The sequence below is a fragment of the Ruditapes philippinarum genome, unplaced genomic scaffold (assembly GCF_026571515.1).
Source record: "Ruditapes philippinarum isolate M1 unplaced genomic scaffold, ASM2657151v2 ctg1815_1_1_1_1, whole genome shotgun sequence".
NCBI classification, from domain to species: Eukaryota; Metazoa; Mollusca; class Bivalvia; order Venerida; family Veneridae; genus Ruditapes; species Ruditapes philippinarum.
Window position 1 is genome coordinate 72,135 of NW_026858310.1, and position 25,041 is coordinate 97,175.

At 33.8% G+C, this 25,041-nt stretch overlaps 1 protein-coding gene across 2 annotated transcripts in view; it reads right to left on the reverse strand.

The window, feature by feature from the left end:
* Positions 1 to 279: 279 nt before the first annotated feature.
* LOC132752749 (ARF GTPase-activating protein GIT2-like) overlaps positions 280 to 25,041 on the reverse strand; it is a 38,165-nt gene continuing 13,403 nt past the window's right edge. For both annotated transcript variants that reach the window (XM_060743122.1, XM_060743123.1), the window contains 18 exons: positions 23,232 to 23,365; positions 21,773 to 21,882; positions 20,945 to 21,044; positions 20,271 to 20,357; positions 19,353 to 19,483; positions 18,474 to 18,568; positions 17,209 to 17,306; positions 16,716 to 16,886; positions 16,134 to 16,260; positions 8,871 to 9,067; positions 8,044 to 8,085; positions 7,201 to 7,359; positions 6,263 to 6,478; positions 5,433 to 5,501; positions 4,742 to 4,878; positions 3,780 to 3,929; positions 3,367 to 3,430; positions 280 to 2,743 (listed from right to left, as the gene is read on the reverse strand). In XM_060743122.1, coding sequence (XP_060599105.1) covers positions 2,534 to 2,743; positions 3,367 to 3,430; positions 3,780 to 3,929; positions 4,742 to 4,878; positions 5,433 to 5,501; positions 6,263 to 6,478; positions 7,201 to 7,359; positions 8,044 to 8,085; positions 8,871 to 9,067; positions 16,134 to 16,260; positions 16,716 to 16,886; positions 17,209 to 17,306; positions 18,474 to 18,568; positions 19,353 to 19,483; positions 20,271 to 20,357; positions 20,945 to 21,044; positions 21,773 to 21,882; positions 23,232 to 23,365 — 2,297 coding nt within the window. In that variant the 3' untranslated portion in view covers positions 280 to 2,533. The remainder of the gene's footprint in view (positions 2,744 to 3,366; positions 3,431 to 3,779; positions 3,930 to 4,741; positions 4,879 to 5,432; positions 5,502 to 6,262; positions 6,479 to 7,200; positions 7,360 to 8,043; positions 8,086 to 8,870; positions 9,068 to 16,133; positions 16,261 to 16,715; positions 16,887 to 17,208; positions 17,307 to 18,473; positions 18,569 to 19,352; positions 19,484 to 20,270; positions 20,358 to 20,944; positions 21,045 to 21,772; positions 21,883 to 23,231; positions 23,366 to 25,041) is intronic.

Genomic DNA, 25,041 nt, shown 5'->3' on the forward strand with positions numbered 1-25,041 from the left:
CAATTATGCCATGAAGGACTTTTTAACATAGAGTTTTTAAACAAGAGCACCGCTAGGCGGAGCATTATATGCCTGAAAGTACTCTTTCTTTTAGTGAGGAAGACATGGGAATTAAATACAGTATTACCTCCTTCAAAAAGCAATCCTCCTTTATAGCTGAAGAAAATTCATGTATATATACAGTTGCTGTTTTCAAAGCACCACCATCAAGTTGTTATCTTGTAAGTAAAAATGCTACAACGGATGGACACCAAGACGTCAGGGGTATAAAGCTGTTAATCCTATAAAATTTTACAGCTGTAGTTCGATTAATACTTGAGTTATTGAGCGAAAACTGTTTCCAGTTTAAAGGTGATAGTAATCCCTTGATCTTTGACCTTGTGACCCCAAAATCAATAGCGGTCTTCTACCCAATATGAACAATCATCCTATGAAGTTTGAATACTGTGGGCCAAATGGAACTTAGGTTATGCTCCAGAAACCATTTTCAGTATTAAGCTAATAGTGACCTTGACCTTTGACCTTGTGACCCCAAAATCAATAGGGGTCTTCTACCCAATATGGACAATCATCCTATGAAGTTTGAATACTGTGGGTCAAATGGAACTTAAGTTATGCTTCGGAAACCATTTTACGTATTTAGCTAAAAGTGACCTTGACCTTTAACCTTGTGACCCCAAAATCAATAGGGGTCTTCTACTTAATATTGGCAATCACCCTATGAAGTTTGAATACTGTGGGTCAAATGGAACTTAAGTTATGGTCCGGAAACCATTTTCAGTAATAAGCTAATAGTGACCTTGACCTTTGACCTTGTGACCCCAAAATCAATAGGGGTCTTTTACCCAATATGGGCAATCATCCTATGAAGTTTGAATACTGTGGGTCAAATGGAACTTAAGTTATGCTCCGGAAACCATTTTCAGTATTTAGCTAATAGTGACTGACCTTGTGACCCCAAAATCAATAGGGGTCTTCTACCCAATATGGGCAATCATCCTATGAAGTTTGAATACTGTGGGCCAAATGGAACTTAAGTTATGCTCCGGAAACCAAATTGCTAACAGACGGACGGACGGACGTACGGACGGACGCCAGGGGGTATAACATAATATGCCCGAAATTCTTTCGGGCATATAAAAAGCTTTTCAAACTTCCTATTCAATCCATAATTTTTTTTTCATGTACCTTATTATTATATGTATGGATTATAAATAAATATTGTTTAAACTAATTAATAGAGGATATTGAATGAGTGTAAGCTCAATACTGAATTTATTACACAAGTTGAATAAAATTATATTATGCGAGCCTCTGGCGAGCATATTATTTTATTCAACGAGTGCAATAAATTCAGTAATGAACTTACACAAATTAAATATACTATTTATCACATACGGAAAAAAAAGACCGTTTGGAGTGAAATAAGTCATTTTTCATTGACACGCCTATAGTATAACGCTAACATTTAGCGCGTCTTTACACTATGTTTGTATAACGCTAATGATGTTATGTCAAAATATATGCACGTCCGTGCAATACCATATTTACAGAGTCACAAAATCGGCACGGGTGTGTGATAAAAAGGACTTTTGTTCATACAGCTCAATTAAGTATGATGGCAATTACGATACTTTTTCTTTTGACAAAATGGCTTTGACTGAACACATAGTTGCTTGAACTCATAGTGATTAGTCTTTGCGACCAGTATAGAGCCAGACCAGCCTGAATGTTTGTGCAGTCTGACCTGGCTATATACTGATGGCAGCTCATTTTTTGTAGTTTATAGCAGAAATCCCCCTATAAGTTCTAAATGGACTGTCCCAAATTTGTAACAGGGAAAATCCATTACATGAATTTAGCATATTTTTAAGAGTTGTCTCCCTGTATTTATGAGACTATTGATTTTGGAAACACTATTGCCATTTTATATGAATTTATTCAAATCTAAGCACCTATTGTTATCAATTTTCAGGTAAATAATCCCACTTCTTCCATCATGTCAAGTGTTTTCTTGTCTTATGAAACATTTTGCTTTTATTAAAACAGTTGTTTCATCATATAAATCTAATAATCTTTGATAAAATAATCTTTTATTTATAGCTAACAGAGATTTCTGTGAAACTATTCCTTATTACTGGGTAACATAAAGTATTATTTCCTTTCCAAGGAGACCAGCAGCTTCTCAGTAAAAATAACTCCCCTAAACAAGGTTTGGAGTCAATAATACACAGTAAATTGTCTCCCTTGAATAGGAAAGAACTGTGAATTGCTTCCCTTGAACTGGAAAAAACTGTCCCTTTAACACAAAATAACTGCACATTTTCTCCCTTTGACAGGAAACTTCCAGAAATTATCTCCCTTTAACAGGAAATAACTGCACATTTTCATTTAAATCATGGGAAATTTTCACAAATTACCTCCCTTGAACAAAAAATAACTGCAAATTGTCTCCCTTTAACAGAAAATAACCATAAAATGTCTCCATTTAACTATTAACAATCTGGATCAACCAGCCGATTTAAAATAAAGATCATTGAAACAAAGTCACTAGCTGCTTGGCAGATTTGGCAATATCATAGGCACACTGAATCACTTGTTGCGTTTTAATAGAAGGGTCAAAGGTCAATTCCTCTGCGGGGTCAGAGGGTAGGTCAATACACTCCGAACATTCTTCCTGCAGCCGAACTGCACTTGTCATCAGTAAATGCAACGCACATTTCACGCTTTCTGAGAATGGTTTCTGGAATGATAAAGCATACAACATAATTTTCAAGAATCATTCTTCATGTGCAAGTGTCTATTTGGCATTGTATATATGTATATTTAAATTTATCAATGGTACTCAATCCTGAATTTTGTTTTCAACACATTTTTGGAGATGACTTTAAAGGCAGTACACATAACTGACTTTCTTGGATACCTCAGCAGTAATTACCAATTTCTCCACAAGTGACTGTTAACTAATTCCACATGATTTCAGCGGTGAGGAACATATGACCATTCAACTTCATGTCTGAGATCAATTGTCACAGAGAAATTTCCTCTTGCCGGAGGATCAGACCAGCGACCCCTTGGCTAACAAATCTGATGTTCTCTCTATTGAATCAAACTCACAGACCTCCAGTCTAGACATTTAATTACAGATTGACACAAATTTGACAAATTATCTGCATTCAATTTGTAGCAGTGTCATACTGAATTTGTGATCCACACTATTATAGGCAAGCATAAACCCATATGCTCTCATTATGTTCGGAATTTTTATGTGGTCACTATTTTTCAAAATTTGAACAACCTAGGAAGGTCAACTCAAGGGAGCATAAAAAGTAAATTTGATTAAACAGAAGAGAAATGTATTTGTACCTGTGGAAACACAGCCGCCATCTCTAATACTGCTGCGTGGATATTATCTGCACAAGGGCCATAACTGTAACAAAAATTTAATTAACAATATATATTAAAGTTCTTTATCTATTCAGAGTCAAATAAATGGTGAAATTTAGTAAAATGTTTTTGGTTGGGTATTAAGCAAATGAGTCTGTGACAGTCATATGGAGACTTTCATGTTAAAGGAAAGTCACAAATGCCTTACAGTGGATTTTTTCCCAGACATTTTAGTAGAACCACTGAACTTGCATTAGCTAATTTCCTCATAAACATGAAAGAATTCAAACTCCTTAGTGGGATTTAAACTAATAGCAGTTTTGGTTATGTGATATTCAGTCAGGGACTTGAACCATTCAGCCACAAAAGCCTCTCATGATATATAAACATACCTGGCAATATTGCGTTCTTGTGCAGAGAGTAAGAGTTCCTGGATTTTCTTTGTAATTTTTTCCGTCTTTAACATGAGAAGCTCTAATGTCGGGAATCCCTCAATTCCTTCCATACTTTCCCCTCGTGAACTTTCATATTCACATTGTTCCCTATAAAAATATTTTCAAGGAATTAATTCAATCTTTCTTTACACACCCAATAATTTTTACATATCAAAGTAGCCCTAGTAACAATTCTGGAACAAAGTTAATAGCTTTTTGGTGCTAGCACTGAGCTAAACCTACCTGCAGCAAATGAGTGCATTCTGGCTGAAATTTAAAGTTGCTAAACCAATTTCAGTATTGCCCGACCAATTTCAGATTTTCATCTTGATAATTATATCAAAAGTGTCCAAAATGGAAACTGGACAAGTCCATTTAACCATTACCTGCTTGAACTCAATGTGATTAGCCTATGCCACCAGTAAAAAGCCAGGCCAGCCTGCACATCTGTGCAGTCTGATCAGGCTCTATACTCAAAACCAACCTTGATCCCCATAATTGATAATAAACAGTTCCAAACATAGGAGCTTGAAATTTTCATTAAAGAAATCGAGCTGGTTTAAAGTTACACAAATAAATGGAATAAGGGTTTTACTATATGCACAAAACCCTGTTAATAGAACCAATACTTTCATGGTCAAGGGCATTTCATGAACATTGTGCTTATCTTCATTTCCGTTTCAACTTACGTGCAAGTTTATTGAGACAAGTGTATAATAAAAGTTGTAAACCAAGAAATAACAAGTTTACCCAATCTTTTCTTTTAATGATAAAAATCAATCAACCTGATCTTTTTTTAATCCTTGTTATATTCAAGCACATTTTATATTGGTTTCCTTTAAATATCTACATTTGTGTTGAATAATAACGCAACAAATGCCAGCAGTGTAAAAGATTGATCAAATATGAAAAGATCATACCTTATTGCACATTGTTCAACAGGAAGTGAGCGTGGATTGTCGTAGTGAGACATCGGGTTGTCATAGTGACCTAGCGAGTCATTGCGTAGTTCACCGCTGCCCTGAGAAAATGACGATCCCGAACTTGTGTTCGATGACTGAAAAATGTGCAAAATGTGATGATCGTAATCTTTATTTTGATTTGGAAATAACATTTGGCTCAAGAGGATTTTGCTATGTGAAGATCACACGAGGCAAATAAGTGCCATCTGTTATATCGTCATCTTAGCGCAGTAACAGGTTAACTCATTAAATTATATGAGTTAACCTGTTACTGCACTAAGGTGGGGACATATGTGACAGAATCTATGAGAGCTGAATTCAAGTCCTTAACAAACTTACTCGTACAACAACCTATATATCTTATTCTTCCTGATATTTTAATCATGTATGATAATACTATCAGAACTAAATAATGTTAAACCAGCAATGTCACACTGGAACACTCATAATTAATATGATTTTCGTTTCTTTCTGTCGTTTAGTACAAACGCAGGTATATAATAACTTACAATATTATATTCAGTACAAAGTACACATTTTTCATCACTGCATAGTTTAACGTTTTACCCGAGTACATGTATATCAAAACAAGCTATTTTGTCAACAACAAAACAAGACTTGAAAAAACAGATTTATAACATAAACAGACCTTGTTTCCTTCCATTTGACCAACATCACCTCCTGACTGAACTGGATACAAATCATCTTTCGACTGACCCTGTTACAAAAATAAAATACAAATCCATTATTATATTAGCTCAATAGTTAGTCCAAAATAGCGTCAAAAGCTAAAATACTAAGAAACCTGATAGTTTTTAAGTCATACTAACACCATCCTATGGCAATTGTACAGTTTTACTAGTGGAGGAAGACCTCAGATGCCCACTCATGCATTATTTCAGGCATAAGTTGATACACACATAAAACCATCAACCTTCTGTTAGTTAAACAGATAACTTTCTCACATGTTGTGACGCATGTGTGCTGGAAAAACATTTCATACACGCCCCCCCCCCCCCCGCCACCCCTGTGTAAGTGAAGTTGAGTCTTTTAAATGATGTCATTCCCACGTGCCTTTTATGAATGAATTGCATTCTTAGAATGATGTCATTTAGGAAATAGATATCAATTCTGAGTGCATTGTTGTAGAATAATGCACGCTACGGGCCTTCTTTGTCTATATAGAAAAATTTCCGATAGTGTTAAAATTTGCCACCATGAAATAAGTTGTAAATTCATATGCTAACGCCGTAAACAGTTACCCTCAAGCTAGATATTCCAGACTGTACAGGTATTCAGTGTAAGATCCTTATTATCTATTGTTATTTTACTCTCTGGTTTTTATTTATATAGATTGAGCCTTCGCAGACAATGATTACATGGGTTGCAGATGCCATTGGTCAGTAGATCAGCCCAACTATTCTTTAAAATACATTCTTATTCATCAAATTTAAATTAAATAGTTTAAATTTTTTTTACTTTGTTCGACTTTTGTGAAAGCCTCTCCTGGTTTCGTGGCTCGAACATGGACTGCGGACGAGCGCCACCACTGTTTCTTGCAGACCGTGACTGAACCACAGGAATCCTGCCCAGTTGGTCCTGACCTTCGACTCCATTGTGCATGTGACCTTGACCCCGTAAAAGCTGTTGTTGTTGTTCCCGTAGCATAGAGTTCTCATGCACTAAAGTATGTACCTGTCATGAATAAAACATGCATTGATATTTAGATTTTCAGTTTCCTTTAATTCACGAAGAGGACTTGTTTTGAAGTATTAAATATCACCATTTCTCATATGCGTACCCTATATTGCACACCAGTGCCACTTTTGTGACTCCATTTCTTTATTTTCCGGTAACAGTTATCAGTATAGATCCATCAACCTATTATATACTAGTTAGATAATTTGATCACATGAATTGATTTACCATCTCTTGCACGATTCACACATAAAGAAAGTAAGAAGCCATCCAAACTGGCAAGCTTTACCATACTGCCCATGTAAGCTTTAACTGTCACAATTATTCCTAATAACTGTTATAAATTAAATAAATCTTATTTAGTTGTAATTTTTTTACATTTATGTTTGTGATATAAGCTTGAAGCTTAATTGTTATTGAACCATTTTTGAGTCTACTCAGCATACATACTCAAATTTCAGGCATTTGATTGGTCAAAAACCAGCACAAAATTTAAATTGACCAATGAAAATCCTGAGATTTGAGACTGATCCCAGAAAAAAAGTTTTAAAATGTCCAGGCCTGGTGTGATATGCAGTATCAGTCATAAACATCAGGACTACAACCCACTCTCCTTGGGTTGAGAGGCAGACACTTAAACAAATAAACCATCTTTTTCTTTTGTAATTATGCTCCCGATCAAGATACGAAAATAAAATAAAGGACAAAAAGTTACTTACCAAGTTGTTAAGTCTCTCGACTTCATTTTGTAAGTTTTTATTGGCCTGTATGAGTTGGCGAACCTCTGACTGTGAATGCATCAGGGCTTGCCGTATCTCCAGCACCTCTTCAACCTCCCGCGGCATGTGACTCTCATTTGGCACTTCTGTTGTTGACTTCTAGAAAACAAATTATCTTTGTTTTGAAACTACAGAATTAAAATGTAATTCTTTTTCATAAAGCACCAGTTTCCTTGATGTTTGTAACATTGACACAGTAAAAGTTATACAGCAACTTCCAAGCTTTACTGGTGGAGAAAGACCTTCCATGCATTATTTCAGGCACAAGCAGGCACCTGAGAAGAACCACCAACTTTCCTTATGCTAGCTGGAAAGCTTCTTCACATAAAGAATCCAAAGTCCCTAATGTAATTCGAACCAACAGTGGTGAGGGGCAAGTGATTTGAAATTTGCGACATTAACCATTTGGCCAGAGGCCATCATATATGAAGAAGGTGTTTATACTTTTTATGATATCTGCTAAAGGTAAGATTCTTCGAATTGGCCAAAACCTTTTTTTAAATAAAAAATATAGTGTCACATTCTTTCTTCACCATTCCTCCTCTTTATTTTTTGGTACAATTTTGCGTCACATCAAATAATGAAGACTTCAAAAGGTAACTTCACTGCCATTGCTGCTGCTTTCTGCAATTTTTAAGCAGGTAACTATTTACCTTTCATTTCATAACTAGCTAGATTCTTTCCATTGGACTATGACATGCAAGAGTTTCAAGGTCAGTAATCCATACTACTTGATTTCGAAGACCCCCACCCCTAACAAGTGTAATATAGATTTAAACTTACCCTATGATCATTGGAGACAGGGACTGGGGTAGATTCTTTATCCTTAAAAGAAATCAAACATACATCTAAGATATAACAATGTTTTATTTCTATCATTAAGAGTGCTTAAATAAAAAATATCAATAATGTAACAAATTCATATTTATTTATGTAAATTCTATTTATATTTAATTAAGTAAATATGTTGTCGAAGTCGGCATCATAGTTGCAAAACCATTAACTTACTTATGTGGTTAAATATTTGACCACGCATTATACTGTATTCTGACTAATTGAAATTGTCATGTTGATATCCCAAAATTTATAATGGACAGTTCCAAAAATTCCATAGGTCAATGGTTAAGCCAGGATACATAAATATAACAATATCTAAGAAATAATATATCCCAAACTTATCGCTCAATAAATATTACTGTTCTTATTTCGGATGCGAGGAATTATATACAAGGGCGTAGCCCGAGTGATATAATGATGCGCATTCAAACAACAAACAGTAATTTTATCATTTTCCCTGCACAGCTACAAGACAAGGCTGTATCATTATACATCTAGAAATGAAAACTTACTTCAAGTGATATTAGGCTCATTTTTCTCATTGCCTAGTTGAGCTTAACTAATTAAATATTTTCAAAAGATTTACTATTATTATGGTCATTGACCAATAACTGAAAACAAAGAATTTTTAGGATAAACCGTTAAACTGCATAAAACATAAAAAGACTGCCCTACTCTCTTTAACAAAATTGAATAAACTGAAAGGATGTTTCCGTAGATCGTTTCAGTAGGATATTTAAAGAATTTTTCATAAGTCACATGGCTTTACTTACATCATGATGCATGTGTATATCTTGTGAAGTATTATGTGCTGACTCGTCAGTTTTCATATTTTGCAGACTAAGGTTATCGACACTACTATAGTCTTCGTCTGACGCGACACTGTCGTATAATGGTTCATCATCACTGGCAAAACTGTTTGCAACACGATGAAATGATGACGGTGTGGCTGGTAAACTTTCTCTCTTCTCTGAAACAAAGAAACATACACTTAACAATTTCAGCATTAAAAAGCAAAAAGCCATGATTGCTATTCTAGCGCTTACCTGGATATAGCCTGCACTACTTCATGCTGTCTACTTTTGATGAAGCTTGAGAAATAGTGCGCGTAACTTAATGACAAAATGTAGAAAAAAATCTATTTTTAGCCTTCGCAACTTTCACCCATCTTAAAGTAGTAAATTATCTATACCTATGCCTACATGCCTAATTCAGTATTGGTCAATAAAATCCATTTTACAAAATATGCCGGGAAAACAGCACAAAATCGCACATTTCTTACCGAAACATTTTTTCTCTCTCTCAAATTTCTATAAATTCAAACATTATAACAATTTTAGATTTTAAATATTCCAAACAAAACTGCTTTACTTAACTTTGTTTTAAAGTTACATTGGCATTTATCTCTTGAAAACATACTTTAATTGTTGGAGGGAGAGAGACATCAGGTACCCCTTCCCTGTGCATTATTTCACACACAACTGAATAGTACTAACAAACTATTGGGTACCTAAGTAACTTAAAGTAATAATATAAACACATATAACATATAAGAATCCAAAGGCCATGTCCTCATTCGAACCTACAACCCATGATGGCCGAAAGATCCGGAAATAAAAAATCATAGCCGACATGCCATAAAAGGCCTTGTATATCAAAATAATGTTTATATGCATCACAGCAAATAATCTGAAATAAATAAACTATAAAATATGCACAAAAAATGTCTGCATGACATTATATAATATATTTTAACATAGCGAGAGAAAATAAATGAAAGAAAAAAAACAACAAGAGGGCCATGATGGCCCTGAGGTCGCTCACCTGTATATAGGCCCCTGGAGCGGGGCCAGTTTAAACCCCAGGGCTTTTATTTGAACAAACTTGGAAGACACCCATTAGAAGATGTTTCATGATGTTAAGTTTTTACTACACACATATAATGAAAAACAATGACCTACCTACCCCCCACCCCCCGGCAGGGCCAATTTTAATCCAAAGGCTTTTATTTGAACAAACTTGGTAGACACCCATAAGAAGATGTTTCATGCTAAACATCTAAGCTCTAGCTCATTGGGTTTTTTAAAAGAAGATTTTTTTAAGTTTTTGCTATACACATATAAGGAAAATCAATGACCCCCGGGGCGGGGCCAATTTTGACCCCAGGGCTTTTATTTGAACAAACTTGGTAGACACCTATTAGAACATGTTTGATGCTAAATATCTTAGCTCTAGCTCTTTGAGTTCTTTAAAAGAAGATTTTTTAAGTTTTTACTATATGCATATAGGGAAAATCAATGACCCCCTGGGGCAGGGCCAATTTTGACCCCAGGGCTTTTATTTGAACAAACTTGGTAGACACCCATAAGAAGATGTTTCATGCTAAACATCTAAGCTCTAGCTCATTGGGCTTTTTAAAAGAAGATTTTTTTAAGTTTTTACTATACACAAATAGTTAAAAACAATGACACCCCTGGGGCGAGACCAGTTTTGACCCCAGGGCTTTTCTTTGAACAAACTTTGTAGACACTTACTAGAAGATGTTACATGCTTAATATCTAAACTCTAGCTATTTGGGTTTTTTCAAAGAAGATTTTAAGTTTTTGCTATACACATATAAGGAAAATCAATGACCCCCGGGGCGGGCCAATTTTGACCTCAGGTCTTTTATTTGAACAAACTTGGTAGACACCTATTAGAACATGTTTGATGCTAAATATCTTAGCTCTAGCTCTTTGAGTCATTTAAAAGAAGATTTTTTAAGTTTTTACTATATGCATATAGGGAAAATCAATGACCCCCTGGGGCGGGGCCAATTTTGACCCCAGGGCTTTTATTTGAACAAACTTGGTAGACACTCATTAGAACATGTTTTATGCTAAATATCTTAGCTCTAGCTCTTTGGGTTCTTTAAAAGAAGATTTTTTAAGTTTTTACTATATGCATATAGGGAAAATCAATGACCCCCTGGGGCGGGGCCAATTTTGACCCCAGGGCTTTTATTTGAACAAACTTGGTAGACACTTACTAGAAGATGTTTCATGCCAAATATCTAAGCTCTAGCTTTTAGGGTTTTTTAAAAGAAGATATTTAAAGTTTTTTCTTTCGGTTGCCATGGCAACCAGAGTTCTGCATGGAATTAAATTCTTTGAACAATTTTTAAAGGTGACCACCAAAGGAACATTCCTGTGAAGTTTGGATGAAATTGGCCTAATGGTTTATGAGGAGATGTCATTTAAAGTAAAAGTTTACGGACGACGGACGGACGCCGGCCGAAAAGCGATCACAAAAGCTCACCCTGTCACTTTGTGACAGGTGAGCTAAAAAAATATTGTCAAATATAAACAAATCCATCCAAATTTATTACATATTTATACTATAAATAAACATTGATGTAGAGAAAAACTTTGCAGCAGTACACCCATTAAAAATATTTGCATAAATACACCATTTAAATAGCTGCAACCTGTGAAAACTTTCACACTGTCAAAACAAATGGCCCATATATCATTATATGACTGCAAAGAACAGACGGGCTTATAAAACTAAAAATATACGCTTAAATGATCTTTTTTTTACTTCTTCAGGAAAAATGTTACAAAAAATAGGTCATCTCTGAGGCATATAATAAATGAAGTTGTCACAAAACAGTGACAATATAACAACAACCCAGTTATCACTAGTGGCTAGTAATTTACTTTTTTGCCAAATTATAACACACTTACATTTGAATGAGTGAATTAAATGACATGTAGATCTTTGTTGTAATGTCAGAAAGAAAGAAAGAAAGAAAGAAAGAAAGAAAGAAAGAAAGAAAGAAAGAAAGAAAGAAAGAAAAAGAAAGAAAGAAAGAAAAGAAAGCAAAGAAAGAAAGAAAGAAAGAAAGAAAGAAAGAAAGAAAGAAAGAAAAGAAAGAAGAAAGAAAAAAAGAAAGAAGAAAGAAAAGAAAGAAAAAAAAAAAAAAAAAAAAAAAAAAAGTTTCCAATTTACTAAGAAAAGCCACTAACAGTAATTGCAAGTCAAGAATTAAAATTGCAAAGTTTCAAAATTGTTTGAAAATAGCTTAATTAAATTTAACCACAGTTCTTAACTGTCCCTGCATCAATTTAAACCCCTAAAAAGATTAAATATATTGTATAAAAGAGATTTCAACTTCAGGATCACTTTGATGTTAAATATTTTATTTTACCAATGACAGTACTTAGTCAAGGCAATTGCCTTTTGAAGTTTTAAGGTTTTATGGGGATGTGTATTCTAGTAATAAAGTGGTAATGATTCTTACATTCAAGGTCATTATGGCATGACCTTTGACCTACTGACCCTTTAATCAATATAGAAACCAACCTTTAATCAGTCTGGAGCACAGTGAGTCAATCTGTGCTTAGGCTATTTTGCAGTATAAAAACACATGGTGATAATTATTTACATGTTTGCTGTATAACAATCAGATAACTTTTATTTATTTAGATAAAAGAAATGAATTATAAATACCTTTAACACTAATGTTACAGTCCCAATATGAGTATATATTAAAATAAGTAAATAAAATCTTAAAAGAAAAACTTCGAAATACTTATCAACACTTTGAGTAACAACCTTTCAACTGGAGTGTAACATGCATTTTCCATGCTTGAAAGCCTCTAGAGCTGTTTACAAATGTAAACCATATAAATTATCACCAAAAAATATAAATCAAAGCATTTAATTTCAATTGGATTCACAGGTGACAGTTTAGTTAGTTTCTTTACCAATGACAAAATAGGATGCAATTTTCAGATGATTGAAATTGTTAATGTAATAGAAACAGACATGTTTTATAATAGCCTGAGATTTTGAATTTTTTCATTTGAAGATGCTTTTCTGGCAAGCCAATACTGTCACCTTAGTGCAATAACTGGTTAACTCATCCTTTAAATTTAGAAGGACTTACTCCATTACTGCACTAAGGTGACAAATTACATGGTCAGCGGTACCACTGGGATGAACCATAGAGTCTTCACTATTGCATTAATTCAGAGGCATTCAATACTTACACCACTAAATGTCTTAAATGGACTAGTCCATCTTTCAATCTGGATAAAGCCCATTCATCATTTTTAGGGAAAATTTCAAAACAAATATTTGACTGAACAGTGAACAGTGCAGGCAATATCAGACGGCACCAACCTAATGGCTAATCTTTTGTCTGCAATGGGTTGTTCCGGTCGCCATATGCGGCTTAAGAAATTCAGGTCTTCCTCCACTTAAGTAAAAGCAGGAAAATCATTTTATGACCTTAATTACAATATCAGCCTGACAAAAATCCCAAGCCCCCACCCAAAAACAAATAAAAATGTAGATTACAATATGGCAAAATTACATGAATAAGGTGTATACTCGTACATAACTGTTTTCGGTATTATAGTTAACAAATTCTCAAAATTCACTTCTAAAACTTCTCTTTTTTCTTCATCCTTCGTAACTTTTACGAGATGAGGAAAATGATCCCCAAGCATTTTAAAATATTTCAATTTTAATTTTAACAAGGCTCTAAACTTGAGTGTCTAACAATCATTGCCAATTTTGTAAAATTAAATGCTTTAAACATGTGTATCACTTTATTACCTATATTACCATAATTACCTATTATAAATCATTCCAAACTTCATGTGAAAATAACAATTTTACATACATCCGTGCTCATAAATTCACTTACAGTAACTTGCTGAATTTATGTAATGGATTTGCCCTTCACTGAATTTGGAACAGTCCATTCAAAGTAATAGGGGCTTCAATATCAAGAATTAAGCTCCCAAGAGTACAGGGCCTTAATAGACTAAGCGGATGTGCATGCTGACCGGGCTTCATACTGGTAGCAAGTAGTAAAGGCTGTTCACTTCTTGTTTCAGCAGCAAGTTAAAGGCATAAGTACTATATAAATTCCTTACATATTTTAATATATAACAGATAAAAATTCTTAGGATTGCAGTTTTCACCACAAGAATTTTAATTGCAATAAAATTGTAGCTTTTCCTCAAAAGCTTAGAGTTTCTCAATACATAGCAAATTCCACTAATACCAGCCTTGGTTGTATACATAAATCAATTAAAGGGAGGTAACCTAGCCTACACAAATTAGACTTATACCATTAAGAGTTACTTAAAATGGACTTTTTATTAGGCTAAACATCATACACTAATAAACATAAAATTAGAAAATGATCATTGAAAGGTATCATGGTTTATCTAAAAATTCAGAAGTTATGATTTATAACCTTTTTACTCCTTGTAAAACGTAGCTGATAGCTACATTTGAATACAACTGTAAACTAGAAAATATTCTTGGTAAACAAGCAAAACTTACAAAAATGGCAAGCAGCTATTTTTTGTAATTGCTGTGTTCAGAAACACTGAAAATGGTGATTAAAATTTCAGGGCTTTGATTAGTGGAAGTTTGGGAGTCATTTACACTTTGATTTTCAGGCTTTTCCTTCTTTATCACTAATAATGTAACTTCCAATGTCAGACATTTTGCAGTCCCTGATTTTTAGATTTTTTAGATTTTGTAACTTAATGGAAACCCTGTTAAATGTAATATGACTCATGACCTTTTACAAATTTATAAATTGTCAGTGCTTATTGTAGAAGGTCAAAATATTAAACTTGCAGACAAAAGAAAAACAACGTATTCACTAAGATTACACGAATGTATTCACTAAGATTATAAAGGGAGAAAACTCCATAACATTAAAGTGACTGACCTCTGTATTAGTAATTAGGAAAGATTGATACCTTTACAAATTAAACTTGCCAAATATTCAACCTACTAAAACAAGTGTAAAAGGGAGATAACTAGGGAAAATTGATGCCAAACTAACATAACTTTCTATGAAAGTAGCATTATATTTGTTTGTAAATACATAAAGCATTTGGTTCTTAGTTTGTTTGTTTGTTTGTTTTTTTTACGCCTTTTCCCAACAGTATTTCAGTCATATAGGCGGGTAGTTTCCTAACCATCGTTCCTGGAGAGTTACACCAGTACTAGACAACCTTCCTCCGCGCTAAACTACCAAAGCATCTCCCGGGGATCGAACCCACGCCAGAGAGGTAACTGGATTAGAAGTCATCGACTCTAACCCCTTGACCACGGAGGCGGTATTGGTTCTTAGTAGAATTATAAACAACCAAATATACAAAATTCTATTAATAGTAAACCATAACTAATTTCAAAGTGTATAAAAGGGAGATAACTCGAAAAAATAAAAGTAAAGGCCATTGTGTTGGTATGTAATTGTGTAAAGCAAGAAGCCTTTTAAACATGTTAAACATTAGCAATATAATAAACTTTTACAAGGGAGATAATTGGAGGAGGGGAGGAATGGGTGACAGAGTTATGTTTCTTTACCTATGATGGTACATGTACATGACAATACCAAGACCTGTCATTCGGAACACATTGAATTAGGGATCATATCAAACATAGAAAGAAACAAATGAACTGCTTTGGTTTTGATATTTGTCATAATTTATTTGAAAATGACCAGTATTTATATTGCTTCAAACTTGAACTTGAAATATGATAAGAGCTATACCAGCCTTAACATTAACTAACATTCAAACATGATCCAACACATACCAAATCCGTGATTTTTTTCCCAACAACTGTTGTAACATGTGATTTGTTGAATAATTTGTTAGTAATGCAGTACATTATAAAAGAAGGAATGCGCCTGATTTGACGAAATCAAAATTATGCTAAGGGTTGTACACACAAAATCAATTCAACAAATTAAAAATAGCACTTAGAAATATTTGTTAAGGAATATTTTATCCCGTTTTCTTATATAATTCATTTAAGTTTTATAACAGAGACACCATTTTGAAAACACTCTCTCCAGATATGACCTCCAAATTATCTTTTTGCTGCAACATGTTTATCAATGCGACAAGCGCAGACTAAGATCATCTGACACATCTGTGCCATCATATTTTTAAATTTCCTTAAAAATGATAAATGAACTTGAAGGCCCTACAACCATGTATAGGTAAATCACTTACCCATTTTCTCTTTGATTGTAAGTGGCGGGGACATGATTCCTGTCTGTCTTCTTTTGGCATCACTGAGTATATCTATAATTAAGGTGGCAAACTCGCGGGCGTTAAATCGTGCAAGTTTCTGTCGACCCTGCAAGAAGACAAACATAATGTTCTTTAATTTCATATGCTTCAGAAAATCAAGTGCTTTACTAAATTCTAAAATACATTTTATGCTTACAAAATATATTTGAAGGGAATTATGTAAATATAAAGCTTTTATCTTTGTAAAAGAAGTTCCAATAATTTAAAATAATTGTGCTTAGGTCTGCTTCCTGATATTTATTAATGGCTTATGACAGAGTGTGGCCTGGCTTATTGGGGTAGTTAATTCTTTTATGCTAGCATAAGTTACTTCAAATTTTAATATGCCCTAGTAACAATATTTTCATTGCTCAAAACACTTCCTTCAATTTATTGCACCCTTAATAGCTTTACTGAAATACAAATAATTATGCCTATGCATTACATAACCAAAGAAATATATTTCAGAATTATGAACATATTTCCAAACACACAAATACACTTATAGGACAATATACTTGCCTGATTTCTCGTGGCGGAGAATTCTGGGTTGACTGGAAGGAAGGGAACAGCTTGACGATCGCTGACGATCGACGTGTGGTCATGTGTCGACAACCAGACTGAATCATTCTCTCTCCTATCTACTTCATCATAAACATCCATAGCTAATTCTTCAAAAAGGTGGTTTGACAACTGAAATAATAATCATCCCATTATTTCAAACATGTGGCTTGACATGGGTTAATCTTGCACAGGATAAAAAAGTAGAAATGATACACAAGAAAAACCCTATGTGTACTATTTTAGTCACAACGAAACCACTGTACTTTTGTATGTTAGATGGAAAGCTCTCTAAGAATTCAATGTCCCTGGCAGGATCTGAAACCATAGCTATGATTAGTGAGGGATTTGAAGGAGGTAAACCATTCAACCACTGAGACCTCTACATTCATTGATTCGCAATAATCCAGCATACCAAAATAATTTCTATCAATGTATAAAACAACTAAAGTACCTGTTGTAATTTCTTCTTGGCTTGTTTTGCGAGCTCTGACATATCTAAACTACTGTCGGCCATTTCTGGGATGATAAAATGTTGACCTTTGTAGTGTTCTGAAATAGGGAAATATGCATGTATTATTTTATTATTGTATTGTCTCATTATGACAATTCATGATATTTATTGCTAAAGTAGGTAATGTTAATCAATGTTTGTTTGTTTGATTGGGTTTATGTCACACCGACACATAATAGGTCATATGGCGACGTTCCAGCTTTACTGGTGGAGGAAGACCTTAGGTGCCCTTCTGTGCATTATTTCAGGCACCTGAGTAGAACCTTGGACATTCCGTAAGCTAGCTTCCTCACATGAAAAAATCCGAAGTCCCTGTAGGGATTCGAACCCACAGTGGTGGGGGATTCAACATTCAACAATGAAAAATGGCAGAATTTTGAATTTAGCTAAACAAGATGTGTTCACATATTTATCACACACATTACATAAACTGCTTTCTATGGCATACTAACAGTTTCAACAAATATTATAAGAAATATGATATCAAAGTTCTCTACACTTAAATGAATAGTAATGATTAGTTGTCAGTTGTTTTTGACAAGCTTATTGGAAATCCATGACACATAGGAACTTATCAAGATAATATATGGAAATTTTCCTGATTTTACTGATTTAGGAAAATGATCAGTGTATAACTGCAATAAAGTCAGGATAACCACTGACATTCAAAGTCAGTAGAAACCAAAGATTTAAAGACAATAGTGTCTCAAGTGATTTAAAGTAAGACATTCAAAGTCAGTAGAAAACCAAAAGTATAAGTCAATAGACATTCAAGAGATTCAAAGTCAGAAGAAAATTAAGTGATTCAAAGTCAGTAGTCACCAAAGAGATCCAAGGTTAGTAATATCTCTAGTGATTCAAAGTCAGTATAACAAAAAAGATTTTCAAAGTCAGTAGTAACCCAAAAGATTCAGTCAGTAAAGATTTAAGAGATTCAAAGTCCATAGAATCCCAAGAGATTCAAAGTCAGCAGTAACTATAAAAGATTCCAAGTCAGTAATCATCCAAAAAAAAAACAAAGTCAGTGGAAACCTGAGATTCAAAGTCAGTAGTTACTCAAAACAATTGCTAAGTCAGAAGAAATTCAATAGATTCAAAATTAGTAGTAAACGATGAGATTAAAAATTAGTAGTAACTCAAGATATTCCAAAGATTATACAAATTCTAGCAATTCGAGGTCAGTTGATTATAAAAACTCAACTTACCAGGTTTTTTGCCACAAAGGTAATAGGCTAGCCTATCAGTGAGTTCATATTGACACTCAACTAGTCTGTTAGCTATATCTTCATGACCTTCAGCTCTGTAAATTCAACAATGTCATTTAAGAAGTTTTAAGTACACATTATCACAAAATTAATTTCTAATTACAAGACATGAGAACAGTTTCAAGGACATGAAAAAACCCAGAAGTATTTAAATATTTTCTTTAAAGGTCACATCAATATTACAATTTGAGCCTGCATGCTGCAACTGTTTTTACCAATGCAACCATTTCAAACCATGATCATATAGCACAGTTTGTATCAGTGCCGTGTGCACTGTTTGCTATTCAGTTAGTACATATTTCAAATCCCTAAAAAATGTGTTATATCCAATAGAAAGATGGTCGAGTCCATATAAGGTATTAACGTGGTAAGGCAACTTTCCTGTTTTGCAATCAAATGAAGCTCAGCGGTACACCTAAAACATTACGAGACATGTGGGGGCACTCATGTAGAACAACTTTCTTCAAACAAGCTGCAGAGCTTTATCTAGCAAAAGAATTTTAAATCCTCGATGTGAATATATTCACAAGCATTAAACAAAAATGCCGTTATGTAACTTTTCGACCAACACAAATTACCAATTTACCCGCCTATATGACAGATCACATATAAGAAGGGAGTCCTAATTTTATCCAAAAATATGGTTTATGTTCAAATTCTTTTCAATTAAGTAGGCTATAATACATCTGCTAGGTCTATGATTACATTAATTTATCAAGTTCTACAAATGCCTTGTTTCACTGATTTTATTAATTTTCTCCAAAAAAATTTCTTTGTACAAAATTATCATGTAAAATTAGAGGAAAACGCTTGACTTACTTGGCATAGTCTATAGGTGTTTTTCCGAACGCATCCAATGCTCCCGGATCAGCACCGTAAATGACTAGAAGTTCAATCTGTAAAATCTGACCTGATCCCGCGGCCACGTGTAATGGACAATTACCCTTCTCCTACAAAAACAACACAGAATATGCATGAGAACAAAATAAATATCAAGAATCCTAATGGATGGCAAAGAGAACCTTTAAATTTACCTTTTTCTGTATGGTATGATGGAAATTGAATCTGATACATGTGATAAATATTACAAGTATCTGCAGAGAGATTATAAATTTGCAACTAACTTCCACTGTCAAAAAAATTGTTAACATCTATCATGCCTGTTTTTCAGCTTGATCGTTTTTCTGGTTACTATACTGATTTAACACATGGTTTGGTCATATTCCCGTGTTTGGACACGTAACCAGCTTTTCTGGATAACTAACCAGTTATTACCAATTTCTCCACAAGACAGACTACTAATCCCACATACTTGATAATACGACAACTACATAATTTCTGTATTTATTTTCATTACTGTTCACTACTTTTAATTAAGTTTGTTTGATTGGGTTTTACGTCACACTGACACAGTATAGGTCATTTGGCAACGTTCCAGCTTTACTGGTGGAGGAAGACCTCAGGTGCCCTTCCGTGCATTATTTCAGGCATGAACAGGCACCCGAGTAGAACCACCGACGTTCCGTAAGCTAGCAGCTAGCTTCCTAACATGAAAGAATCCAAAGTCCCTTTTGGGATTTGAACCCACAGCAGTGAGGGGCAAGTGGTTTAAAGTCAACGACCTTAACCACTCGGCCACGGACGCCCCTTTTTAATTAAGATTGCAGGAAAATTTGGTATACCGATTATTAAAACCGAAGATCAAAACTACGAACATAAATCGTGTTGTAAACTTACCGGGTGGTAATAATTTGGATCAGCACCTTTAGATATTAACCTCAACACTGTTTCTAAATTGTTTGTTCGAACACTAGAGTGTAATTGCTGTAAACAGAAGAAAACAAAAAAATGTTTTAAATAGAAAGATTGATTTGTTACATTGTTAGATCAATTTCATTTCTTTTTGCTTCGGTTATTTGTCATACAACTCTGTAACAAGCATATTGTCACCATAGTAAAGTAACTGATTAACTGCTATTAAATTATATAAGAAGTTAACCCTTTACTGCACTAAGGTGACAATATGGTGACTTTCCAGCTTTTTCAACTTTACTTGATAAAATCTGTTATCCATAAAAGAGAAACTATTTAAACAGAAAATCTGTTCAACTATACCAAAGACAGGTTGATATTAATTTTTGTTCATTGATGAATACGTCAAATAAGGAAATAAAATGATGATTGTGTTTATTTCTTCAAAGGAAATAAGATGAAAGTATTCCCGACGTATGATTTAGTTCTTCATAATTGATTAAGATCTTCAAGCATATATTTTTTTTTAACAAACTTTAATAGAATAGCCTTGTACAACAATCTAATCTCAATAATTTACAAGCAAAAACCTCATTAATTTGGTAAAAGGGATATTTTCAATCCCATCATTTTTAATTGGTGTTAAATAAACCACATACCTGACTGATATCATCTAGTGATGTTATATCTGTGTCTTTACTTTTGTTCAAAAATGACAGGAACTGGTACTTGGCACGTATAAAATCTGCCTTCACAGGACTGAAAATATCATTCAGTAACATTTTTATATACATTTAAGATTTAAACAAACATGTATTTGTATATTGTAGAACCATAAGGTCCATCACTCTTTCATTTTATTGAAAATTGTGCATAGAGGATTAATTCTTACAGGGATGAATATTCAAACAAACACCATAAGATACAAATGCATTCAAAACTAACAGTATGTTTGAATAAATGCCATGCTCCCAGTATGGACCCTGATATTTGACCTATGACCTGTAAGCTAACTTTGCGTGTAGGGCTTATCAAGGTGCATTCACCTGTTAAGTTTGGAAGTTGTATATGGAAAGACTTCTGTATTGTGGATAAGGTTAAAGATTTGTGACAAACAGACAGACAGACAAACAGACAGACAAACAGACAGACTAAGCAATATATCTTCCAAATAAATCAATCAGCAGACATAAAAACTCAAGCTTCATATGTGAAATTCAAACCCACAGCCATTCACTTTCAATTGATCTAAACCACTAAGCCAAAGAATCAATTACCTGATACATTCCGAGATTTTTACAGATCTTGTAATAAAACAACATTATTGGCATAAAGTATATGAAAATATTTGGTAAAAATTTCAACATAACTTTACTAAAATAACAATAATATCTGGCAGTCAATTTAAGTAAATCTCAAATGACTCAAAGACACCAAGATTTCAGGAATACCTGATAAAAAAAGAAAACTACATGAAGATTACTTACTGCACTTGATCCCTGGATGCTGGTTTACGTCGGCCATGTTTCTGTGAGGGATCCCATAAAGAATATTCCCATATATTGTTTGCTCCATGACTGGCTAGATGCTGAACCATCTATAAATAGAAAGAGAAGATGAAAATCTAAATATAGAAACATAAAGTCAAAATAAAAATTTACACAGATGCAATAAATTGAAGGTAATTAACAAATAATCAAAAGATTTAAGAACCCAAAATAATCAAACATTTCTAAGTACCCACTGGCTCCCTCACTGTATTCACTTATTTGCCATGATTTCAATCAAAATGGGCTACATGTAAGTAGACTTTTGGCGTCTCTTTTTTTCTTCTGTTCTATAGTGGGCCAATCTGGACCCTTATTCTATGGAAATAGAATGCATTGTATTGTTTTCCTTTCTGCTGTTTTAACATCAGATGACCCATTATTTTTTCTTGATTATGTTGTCACAGACTAACAGATGGACTGCTCGGATCATGACATAAAACCGCCCCTAAGATGCTTACACAACCCATTCAAATTTAGCTTAAATAACATGCTAAACTCAATTTGTGAAAAAAGCAAAGAAATCATTTACATATTCCATTATACATATATAATACTGAGTATATAGTGCAGGGACATAGGTATTACAGGAAATCAGATTTCAATGTTATATTAACCTAGTGGTTAAGGTGTCTGCCTCTCAACCCAGGGATCATGGGTTTGAGCCCTAATCAAGTCACAACCATGTTTCTTAACGACATCAGCACTGGCTGGTTCCAGGAAGCAGACTCGAAAGAGATTAATGTTAGTTGCAAGAACTTGTTTCTCAATCGAGCTTAAATAAATGTGTTTAAACAAATTTATTACATGTTTTGCAGTAGATTACTGAATTATAACGGTTAATTATATTCTGATAATTTCACAGTAATGATTACCAAATATAATTTCACAGTAGCCGAACTATATTTGGCGTAAAAATAAAATATTTATCATTAATGAATGTTTTTTCAGCGGAAATGTAGTCAATCATAATAAAATTTGTACGTGATAACTGTAGTTCGTAAATATTTAAGAACGTTGTGCTGAAAAACATCTAAAATCTAAAAATAATCATGGAATTATATTTTGCTTCAACATTGTGACGTCATTATTGATGACGTCATTGAAGATAAGAGCATGACGTTACGCGGCAAAAAATCAGTAAAATGGTGTAAAAAATCGTTAAAAAAATCATGAAATAAAAAAAAATTTGTTTGTTTTACATGTGAGATCAAATAATATTTCACTCGTGAACCCCACTATTATATTTTCACTCGTGGCTACGCCCACTCGTGGAAAATATTGCAAAATCTGGTGTTCACTCGGTGAAATATTTTCGATCTTACACTGAAACAAACAAATATCCTCTATGTAATATTAACTTTAATTGCAACATAATGAAATTAACACATCTACTTACTGCAAGTTGTGTTGGGCACCATTGCCCTTTTTTAAGTGATTTTACTTGAGAAATATGTCGACCAAGACTTCTATGAACACTACAGCACTCATCACATATCAATACACCACGGTTGATCGAGGCCCAGCTTGGTTCTGAAAAATACAAAGAACTTAATCTCAAATACAACTTTTGTCATTTTGGATGATAGACAGATGGTAAAAGCTATTTATCTCTGTAAGTCATTGGAATTTTCATTTTGATCTTCATTTTGTAAAATCAGTACGTTCTTCTGCTGAAAATTGACAACCACATTTCAATCAGCTTTCATGTTTAACACTTATTTGAAAGTGAAATTTATCCATTAACCTGCAAAATTTCTTAAATGGACTTGTCCAGCTTCCATTTTTGGAACCGCCCATTATCAATTTTGGGTATATTATAAATGAATATTTAAAACTGGTCAGCCAACAGTTACTAGAGCATGGTCAGACTGCATGGATGCACAGGCTGGCTTGGCTCTGTACTGGCAAAGGATATCAATCTTCGTTCCAGAAGATTATGGGTTAACCCTTTAGCATACAAGAGCAATCACAATAACCTTTGCAAAAAGCCTGGTACCAGATAAGACGTCGAGAATCTCAGTGGTACCAGGCTACTCAACCAATCATTCTTTATCCTTATTTTTCATTTCTAGAAATTTATGTGACATTTTAAGAAATTTATACAAATACTTTAGCTGCCAGTATGCAATAAGTTAAATTTATTCTTTTCAGAAACATGACCTTTAACCTTAAGGCATGCATAAATTTCTGCAACACCAGAAGGTCTCCTTGAAATATCTGATAATTAACCGCATCTAGAATGATTCTTATCACTTCAAATTTAAGGTTTATATATAAGCAATACTGTGGTTTACCACAAACATGTAAACCACCAACATTAGTGGCATGAGAAACATTAACCAATTAACCAATATCTTAATCTAATTAACCCATTTAACATGCTGAGTGTAATCATTATGAGCTACATGTCATTTCAGAGTATTTGAAACAGTTAAAAGATTGATATGGTAAAAGTGTGGTATAAGCTCATTTCATGAAAGTTGCGTTCAACGGTCATGACTTCCTAAATTTAGAAGAGAGACATAACTCAGCTACTCCTTGAAGGGCCATTTTCCAGCACTCCGTTCGAGCCAAGTATCATAAATAGCTAGGGAATAATTTGTGAGGGGTACACTTTATTGTATTAAATTTTTATCATCATTATTATATCAAATCCATTTGTGTTAGATATAACTTATGATCAGCTTAAGTAATCACCCTAGAGATTAATTACATACTGTAAATTCTTGAAGCTGCAGTTGTGCTTCATATGGAAATGAATTCAGAAATACATGGAATAATTTAGTAGATGGGCTATTCCAACAAGTAGAATTCTTCTCATACTATTTATGAAATGTTTTTAAGGGGAATGAGTGGTTAAGAAGTCTGCCTCTCAACCCAGAGATCATGGGTTCGAGCCCTACTCGGGTCACGACCATGTTTCTTCATATGACACCCGTACTGGTTGATTCCAGGAAGCGGACTTGAAAGTGATTAATATAAGTTGCAAGAACTTGTTTCGCAATCGAGCTAAAATAAATATGTTTAAACCAAATGTTTTTATACCTGAACATTTCAATACAATAACTGCAAGGTTTTAACAAGTGTAACTTTTACAAATTTTCTGTAACGATAATATCAATTTGAAGAACAATAAACTTTTGTAAATATTTTAGTGTTAAGTAGGGCTTCAGTGATGAATATCTCTCTAAAATGGATTTCAAGGT